The 9,515-nt window shown below is 42.6% G+C and overlaps 1 protein-coding gene across 2 annotated transcripts; it reads right to left on the bottom strand.

The window, feature by feature from the left end:
- Positions 1-18: 18 nt before the first annotated feature.
- On the bottom strand, positions 19-9,184 carry LOC121885218 (3-hydroxy-3-methylglutaryl-coenzyme A reductase-like). 2 transcript variants are annotated; one of them, XM_042394444.1, is made up of 20 exons: positions 9,077-9,184; positions 7,419-7,603; positions 7,166-7,277; positions 6,962-7,049; positions 6,415-6,499; positions 6,192-6,297; positions 5,591-5,697; positions 5,378-5,497; positions 5,146-5,279; positions 4,763-5,049; positions 4,500-4,639; positions 4,204-4,398; positions 3,917-4,075; positions 3,499-3,656; positions 3,257-3,362; positions 2,870-3,040; positions 2,624-2,764; positions 1,802-1,960; positions 1,124-1,278; positions 19-1,025 (listed from the first exon to the last, which is right to left on the bottom strand). In XM_042394444.1, the coding sequence occupies exons 2-20, from the start codon at positions 7,578-7,580 to the stop codon at positions 968-970; spliced, it is 2,643 nt and encodes an 880-aa protein (XP_042250378.1). In that variant the 5' UTR covers positions 7,581-7,603; positions 9,077-9,184; the 3' UTR covers positions 19-967. The 2 variants fall into 2 exon arrangements, with proteins under 2 accessions (XP_042250378.1, XP_042250379.1); XM_042394445.1 differs by having other exon boundaries at positions 7,419-7,600; positions 9,077-9,176.
- Between the last annotated feature and the right edge of the window lie 331 nt (positions 9,185-9,515).

Raw genomic sequence — 9,515 nt, 5'->3', positions numbered from 1 at the left:
ATACATGACACAAAGAGGGAACGTAGTGTTTTCTTTATTTATTTTTTTTAAATAAAACATAGTACAATCTTTTCATGTTAAATAGCTTAAAAACGTATCAGAGAACATGTGAAAGGTTATCTTTAGAGACACGTAGGGCCGGTTCTGAACAGTTCACGGCCCTGCAGCGTCTCTGGTCAGTGATCAGATTATGCATTAAACCCATCCTCCTACTGTAACATATAATTAGTGCACCATAAAAGCTCGTTAAGTTACATTATATGGCTTTGATTTTCCGGTTTTCCTATTTGGCCTCGACACAAAGAATCATCCTGCCTTTTAACGATTTATCAAGTCGGTTATTCAGAGTCAGAAGGAACCGTTTAGAGACAGAAACCTCTTGACGGCGGCTGCTTTTTTTTCAGGTACACTTGCTAATACAGCAGCGCAAGAGATATCCTACAACACTGATATCATACAACATACATTCAGGCAGAAAGTTGGCATTTTAAACTTGTTACAGCGCTGTCTCAAGCGAACCTTTGGCAAGTGCAAAACAAAAAAAAAAAAAGTTTCAGCTGTGTTGCTTTTTTTTGGAGGCACAGGTTGACGTGTTCTTTGTGCAGCTTGGTGGATTTGAACTAATCCAAACACCGTCGGTGATTCACAGTTGTGGCCTTTCTCAAAAAAATGTAAGTCAACTTGTCTCACTAGTGCAACATTCAGATGCAGACAAATGGCACGAAGAAGTAGCTGCAACATAACATCTCAGAAAAAAAAAGAAGGTCTTTTTGCAATCAGTCGGGCGACAAACAAAGCGAGCAGACGTCAGGTCGAGGTCTTTCAGTGCGTGTCGAGACTTTTTTAATGTCCCTGCAGCACTTCCTTCATTCAGAGACGCTTCAGTCCTCTCAGCACAGTCTTCTGCAGGTGTCTGGAGTGGGTTTTTCCTTCTCTGACTGATTCCAAGGATGAAGCTGCAACATTTTTATGTCACGCAGCTTTCTGGCTGTGACGAAGGTGTTTGTGTTAAGTTTGTTTTAGATCTAGAAGAGAGAGAGAAACAGAGCAAAGTCAGCACTCACGGTGGGAGAACAACAACGTTTTTCAGGCAACAAATAGCGGAGCGAGTGATATCTCTGACCTGTTGTGGATCATGTGGCTCTTGACGAGGTGTCCGGCAGCCAGAGCGGCCATCAGGGAGAGCTCTCCCGCCAGGACGGTGGCACAAACCACCCGGGCCAGCTGACGGGCGTTCTCGCCGGGCTCGTGGGGGCTGCTGCCTTGGACACCAAGCATCTAGAGACACAGACGGATCATCAATGTGAAGGTTTTATATTAATGGAACATCTGAGTGCTGAATAACCAGAGAGAGAAGAATAAATCATTTACCAGTATGTTCCTGGTTGTGTTAGTTATTCTTTAACCTTTCACATTCGTTATGTTCAGCAGACGATATTCAAATCCAGCATGTTTATTTATTTATCAGCTGACTTTAAAAGCTCTTCTGACATCCTGCAGTCACAGCAGGATCAACTTTAAAGTTCTCTCCTGTTCTGCAGTTTTGATGTTTTCAAAAATAAATCATAAATACTTTGCTTTTGTGTTTTTCTTCTACAAATTATATTTATTCTATTCTACATTTTTATTCATTTTCTTCTGATCCTCATAATTACGTCTGTGTTTTTATTTGTAATTCTCCACTTTTCCACGTTTTCTCAAGTAGTTTACTTGTGTATTTACTGCAAACAAACATTTCTAATAGTTCAGAGCATGAAGTCGTCATGACAGGAAGTTGTTGATGTGTATAAGTGACGGTTACCTGCAGACAGGCCTGCTGTGGCGGCAGGTTGGTGCCTCCTCCCACAGTTCCCAGTTCTATGGAGGGCATGGTGCAGCTGATGTACAGGTCCTCCCCGTCTGGACCGGCAGGCTCCATCTGAGTGATACAGTTGGAGCTCCCCACCGTCTGAGCCGGGTCCTGAGATATGATATCAACGATAAATCAATGCTCACCTGTGACTCTGATTCCATGTTTGTCTTTTTATATCTGAACAGGAAGTGAATCTGTCTGTTGAGGAACATTTATCAATACATGATCCATCATTTATGGATGGATCAGGTCGTCATACTGATCATTTTTAATCTGTGACACATTTTGGAGAGTAGTACATTCCTATCAGCCATTATTTTAAATATCTAATCAAAATCAGTGCTGCAAAAATTAGTCAATGGACAGAAAATTTGTTACTTTTTTGATTGTTGATTGATCGTGAAACAAATCTCTTGTTTATTTTTCTGGTTTCTTGAATCCTTTATGATAATAAACTGAATGTCGGGACAAAAGAAGACGTGAGGAGATCATGTCGGGTTTTGGGAAACAGTGATCGACATTTTTCACCAATTTCTGACATTTTATCGACCAAACGACTGACTGAGAAAAGAATCTACAGATCATTCGATGATGAAAATAATCACTATTTGAAGCTTTAATCAAAATATGTTTTAGCATCAGTTATTATTTGAGTATTCTGAAGATGCTCTGCAGTTACAAGTATTCTGTGAGTTACAACCTTGTTTCTCAGTCGTTTGTCATCTTTGTATATAAAACTTTAAAGTTCAGCTGATCAGAGTGATTAATCACCTGTCCGCAGGCGATGTAGATGGCTGCTACAATGTTGGCAGCATGAGCATTAAAGCCCCCGATGCTTCCCGCCATGGCCGAGCCCACCAGGTTCTTGTTGATGTTGAGCTCCACCAGAGCCGCCGTGCTGCTCTTCAGCACCTGCAGACACATGAAAGGTTTGTTTTAGTTTGAACAGATGAACTGGTGACTTGGTTCCTGGGTTAGGGAGATGCTAACAGAGCAGTTTGTATTCCGTGTCTTTACCTCTCTGACCACCTTGGCGGGGACGGTGGCCTCACACACAGCAGACTTGCCGCGGCCCATGATCCAGTTTATGGCGGCAGACTTCTTGTCGGTGCAGTAGTTGCCGCTGACGGACAACACCTCCATTTCTGGATACTGCTGCTTGAGCCTGAGCAGAGCCTGCTCGCTCCCCTGGGAGACGACAACACACTCTTCAGTGTTTTATCGAAGCAGACGTGTAAGAAAACATCACGTCCCCGGTTCAGGTCTGACTGGGACCTTTGTTGCATCTCTCTCCATCACTTCCTGTCATCTGTCTACTGTCTATTTTAAAGGCTTACTGACTGACTAAAGAGAGGAACAAACGTTACATTGACGTCTGACTTGCCACACAAGATTGGGTCATACCTTGGAGAGCATGTTCATGCCCATGGCGTCTCCTGTCTGCGACTGGAAGCGGATGTACAAGTTCCTCCCGGCTAAGCCGACCATCAGCTTCTCCAGACGAGCGAACCTAGCGAGTGCAAACATTTATTTAAGGAGTGTAAATCCTGGAGTACTAACAGACACATTTCACAGTTGTGACTACGGGAAACTGCCATATCTTCAATCATGCGTGTAATGTTTTCAGCCGCAGTGTTTCCACTGACCTGCTGGTCTGTTCGAAGGCCTCTTTGATCGCGCTGAAACCATCGGAGGTCTCGAGCCAGACTTTGACCTCTGCGGCCCGGCACGCTGAGGGCAGCCTCACAACAGGACCCCGGGTCATACTGTCAGCTAGGATCCTGCTGCGACATCCACCGCTCAGCTGGACAGGAAGGAAAACAGACACACACACAGAAATCCCATTTAATCATCTCTGCAGTGAAAAACAATGTCAACATGTCTTTTACATGTTATCACTTCATGCAAGATTTGATTTGCTGTATTGAAACAAGGACTCCAGCTACGTAAGCGGATGATGTGATGTAAAACTACACGGCACCATCATCAAATAAAAAAATTCTGATTTTTACAGAGCAGATATGTTGCTGTAGCAGATTAAAAAAACAGTTATTCCTCACTTACAGAAAGCGCCCTGCATCCTCTGTTCGTGCTCGCCACCAGGCAGCCCTCTGTGGTCGCCATGGGAATGTGTAACTGCTTCTCATCCAACAGAAGAGGACCAGCCACTCCTACCGGCACCGGCATGTAGCCGATGACGTTCTCGCAGCAGGTTCCCATCACCTACGGGACGAGAGAGCAAAAAAACACAAGCTGCTTCAGCTGTGATGAGAGAACACAGAAACATTTCATCTGCTGATAAAACGTGAGTAAATAAAATCCGCTAGAAGGTTAGAAGATGCTGCCGGCACCTTCGAGTAGTCGTAGTCTTTATAAGGCAGATGAGTCAAGGCGGAGGCGACGGGTAGCTTAGGTGATAACAATTCCCTCCTGATGGCCACGCCCCTCTCCGGAGTCTCCAGGACAGTTTCCAGCTTATAGTTCAAGATGTTACGCGAGGCGACGAGGTTCATCACCTCTGTGTCGCTAAGGAAACGAGCACCTCTCTGGAAAAGCATGGAGAGCGAACCGGTGTATTTGTTAAACCTTTGGATAAATATAAAAAGTGTATCTTGTGCTTTGTAGAATCTGCTCTGGTGACTTTTACCTGAGGATCTGAGAGGATGCTCATGCATTCCTCCAGCGGTCGGGGCTCCGGATTAGAGCTACAAGGAGCGAGAGACTCCTCGAAACATGAAACACAGGGGCCGATGTTCTCCCCCGAGGCTGCTTTAGGTTGAGTCACATCTGATGTAAAGGAAGCAGGAAGGAGACGAAGGTCAGGTTAAGCACAAAAAAAATAAATAAAAAAGCAGTGAGCGAGTGAGTGCAGACGTTATTAAAGCTTGCAGGACTCATTATAAGTCTCACCCTTCTCTCTGAACGGCGTGCCGGCCTCAGTGGAAAGTTTAGAGTCTGACGCGGCCGCGGAGGAGGAGGAGGGAGGGTCAGTTGCTGTGGTGCTGTTCTGGGGTTTCTGAGGTGGGAATTCCCTCCTGCAGCAGTCCTCGGCTGCTCTGGGCTTCTGGGTGGGAGGGGAGCTGATAATGGGACTCTTGAGGGACAGGGAGGACTCTGTCTCCGTTTGCTCGAAGAAGACGTACTTCACGGCCAGGAGCAGGGCCAGACCCAGAGTTATCACCTGCTCCAGGTCCATGCTGGTAGACGGTGAGGAGAGATGAACAGAGTTGTTTATCGGCGGGTTATGAACGGGAATAATATGTGAAGTATTAAGAGAATGAAACATATTTCACCTGGAGAGCTGCAGAGGCCACATGGTGCCGCCGGAGTCCAGTCTCTTCTCTACGGGTCCCTCCACGGTGCGGTTGTGACCCGAACGCTCGGCTGCTAGTCGAGTGTGAGCGTGAACCAAAGCCAGGCCCAGAGACTGAAAGGTGACATCGCACAATAACATATTTAGCCTGATGTGGATCCAGAGGAATAACGCTTTGACTAAACATCCCATCTAACAAAGCAGTTCCTCACCATGATGATTTTAACCCTCTGGGTGACAGGATTCGGTTTGTTGTCCTCTTCTTCAGCCAGCACACGGGCGAAGTGGCTCAGCTGCCAGATAGGACGGCCTTCACGACTTTCTCTGGACAGCTGTTCACACGAAAAAACACACATGAGCACCGAGATGCAAAAAACTCACTTTCACATCTTATAATCCTCCTAAAAGTCACGAATCATTCTTACCTCCAGGACCAGCGAGACGCAGGCAGGGAAGAAGGTCATGAAGACAAAGTAATTGGCCAGAACGGACATACAGCCAAAACAACACATGATCTCTAACTGAGGAACACCTGGAATATAACAGAGAGGAGAACTGCTGAAGATTATTTACATCAGCAATCAATCTGATGATTATTTTCCCAATTAATCAATTTGTCGTTTAGTCTATGACATATATTCATAATCATCATTTCTCAGAGGCCACAGTAATGTCTTCAAATTGCAACTAACGATTATTTTATTACTGATTAATCTGACAATCATTTGGTCAATAAAACATCAGTAAAATGTTGAAAAACACTTGTTACAACATCCTGGAGTCCAAGCTGAGATCCTCAAACATCTAATTTTATCCAACAAATAGTCCAAAATCCCAAAATATTAAATATACACTCATGTAAAACCAAGAAAAACAACAAATTGTCACATGTTAGAGCTGTTAACCAGCAACTTTTTGCTTGAAAAATTGATTATTTAATTATAAAATAGTTGCCAGATATTATTCTGTCCACTAAATATGACACAGCTGCCACTGTTCAGATAGAAGAATATAAACATTCTTTACCCGACATGGTGCCGATCCCGATGACCAGACACTCCACCAGAGCATCCAGGGTGAAGGTGGGACCCAGGATGGCCATGCCCTGGGAGATATTCTCCCTGACCTCCTCCTGCACACAACACACACACACAGTCAGTGACGCCTCAACTACATTCTCCATACGAACGTATGAATCTTAGCTCAGTCGCAGTTAGTACATGTGCCGAGACAAAGTGTGTGATGTTACCTGAGAGTTTGAGCTGAGGGCGAACTTGGCCAACGCGCAGGCTTTGGACAGGTCGATGAGCAGGAGGAAGAACGGCAGCGCTTCACTGCGGGGGGAGAAGAGTCAAATGACAATCAGGGAATGATGGGTATTCTCACTGTAACCTCTGTCCACATTTCTGGAAAGCCAAAGAGTTCCAAAAACTGGAGCAAAGAGTCCTCTGACGACGCTGAACTTCAACATGCATTCAGTAATATGACAATCTCAATAAGGGCTGCAACAGTCCATAACTCAAAGATATTTAGTTTACTATCATAGGAAACAGAAAATATTCACATTTGAGAAGCTAGAATCAGAGAATTTGGTCTTTTTTTTCTTAAAGAATGACTCCAAACAATTATCAAAACAGTTGGATTCATTTAATAGTTAATTTGACTAATTGTTGCAGCTCTAATCTCAATTTTCTTGATCTCTGGGAAGGGAAGGCACTATATACTCAACAGCAATGCTACACTAGTGAATGATCAGTATTATCTGCAGTATATATTAGTGCATATTGAACACTTACTTGAGGCCCGTCAGCTCTTTCCCGAAGAAGTGGATGACCACCGTACTGAAAACAAAGCTGGAAAACACCGTGAATAAACCTGCGATACCTGCAGAAGAGAAAACAAACAGATTACTGAGAGTTTAAACATAAACTGTGTGTTGTACTTAAAGTAAAGCTGAGTGTCGTCATGCACCTGCACAAATTCATTCACATCATACTGACCCAGTATATATTTGGATCCCAGCTGCCGAAGATTCTTAAACTGGAAATAGATGTAAACGATCGCGATGCAGCGTGTGACCGTTAAGATGATGACATCACTGCTGTGGACTTTCTACAAGGACAAACAAAAAAAAAAAAAGGCACAGACGTGTGATCTCGTTAACGTCTAGACACAACTTGAGCAGTGATTCTTCCTCAGCCGCACCTGTCTCTCCTCTCTCTCTCTCTCTCTCTCTCTCTCTAGCGCACTCACCTCTTCCACTTTGGGACATTCGTTCCAGCTGCACATCTGGCTGTTGGCTGCAAGGCCGTTCATGGACATGAGGCAGACGGTGGCGGCAAGGGTGCCTATTATCACCTCCCACGGGTGGGAGGCCACCAGCAGGCCGTGCAGCCTGAACAGACGTGCCAACATGGTGTCAGACTCGCACCTTTCTGCTGTATTAAAAAAAAAAGGAGGAGTTAATTGATCTAACTTTAACTTGCACGTATAGATTTGCAGGTATACAATTTTTACTATATAACACAATGAAACATGCAGACGGTATCTATACTGTCACCATTTCTATTACTGTTATTATCATCATTCACAGCAGTGCTCCTGCCTTCATTAGAAGTTTGATTTTGTTTAGCCACAAGGAAAGTTTCTATTAGACAAACAGAGGCAGAAAAACCACCGAGAACCAGGTTCCTGTCTGTCCAGTTGTAGCTACTCTGGATATGACTTTCTATATTGACATTAGTTGTAAACACACTGAAGTGCGGCTAGTTTACGGGTGTTTAATCGTAAGGTTCAACGATAGAGAGAGTCCAAACTTTCTGTATAATAATCATGGTATTATGTTCTGTGTGTGTTTACAAATTGCAGTTTCTGAAAATATTTAAACTGTTTTCAGTCCAACAAAGCTGTGATTATACCGTTCACCGTGATATTTATACCTATGATAATTGTAGCTTGAACATTTGATACCAGCACATCCGTATCATAAAATAAAAGATGCTGACACTAAATGTAGCTACTACTGATTGGGCGACACTGACAAAACCAAACCTACAAACTGTCTCTAATAGAGCTGCAGTGATTAATCGATTAGTTACCGACTATTATAAATTGTTCGCAAACTATTTTGACAGTCAATCGTTTATTTAAGAAAAAAAAAGAGTCCAAATTCTCTGATTCCAACTTCTCAAAAGTGAATATTTTCTGGTTTCTTTGGTCCTCTAAGATAGTAAACTGAATCCTTTACTTGAATAAAAGTACCTTCACAGCAATGTAAAGTTCTCAATTACAAGTAAAAGTCCTGCATGAAAAATCCCACTTAAGTTAAAGTATGTAAGTATGATCAGCTTGATGTAATTAAAGTAGTGGTTTGGGGAACGTTGATGCATGTGTTTCATCATTTCCTGACATTATATGGACCAAACAACAAACCAGTAATGAAAATAATCGTTAGTTGCAGCCATATAGTTCAAAAACTGCACAATAACTACGCTATTGTCGTTAGCATTTATAAATTAAAGAATTATCTAGACCAAACGACTAATCGAGGAAATGATCGAGACGTTATTCGATATTGAAAATAGTCGCAGCCTCTTATCAGTCTGGGTGTGACAGCTAATGCGGCTAATGCTAATGCTAACCAAAGACAACGTTAACTGTATGAACATACAGTCCCACATTAAGGTCTTAAACCTAAGTAAGTTAGCAGTTTCCTTTGGTTTAAGACGGATATATGGGATTGTGTAGTAATATAGTTAACGTTGTCATTGGTTAGCATTAGCATTAGCCGCATTAGCTGTCACACCCGGACTAGTTTTACACAGCCTGTCACCAAGGTCATTCTGTCCCTCAGCCTTACGACAGCTTTATAGTTACTGTGTTATTTAAAAAAAAAATACAAATTCACGTACTTCCGAAGGTAAGTTTCACCGTGGTCAGAGAGTCCTTTCCATAGTGATATCGTCCTAGCTACATTACGCAAGAAGCCAACATGGCCACCCGGAAAACGTGACGACGTACAACGTCATTTGGCCTGACGTCAGAGGGCGTGGTGAGAGCAAAGGTGAGGAGGGCAGACTCCAACATATGATAATAATAATAATAATAATAATAATAATAATAATAATAATAATAATAATACAAACAGCAGTAACATAATAAATATAACAGGAAAAAAACAAAATAAATAAATAACAAAGACACACACACAAAAATAAATATATATAATAATATATACAATTTAGCTACTATCACAACATTGTTACATAAATATTTCAGGGGAAGCAGACAACTATATATATAATATATTTCATCTTTAATTAGTTTTATTTTCAAACATACCCCAGAATC

The sequence above is a fragment of the Thunnus maccoyii genome, chromosome 19 (assembly GCF_910596095.1).
Source record: "Thunnus maccoyii chromosome 19, fThuMac1.1, whole genome shotgun sequence".
Classification (NCBI taxonomy): Eukaryota; Metazoa; Chordata; class Actinopteri; order Scombriformes; family Scombridae; genus Thunnus; species Thunnus maccoyii.
The sequence above is the reverse complement of the archived record's forward strand: the minus strand, read 5'-3'. Positions and strand labels throughout refer to the sequence as shown.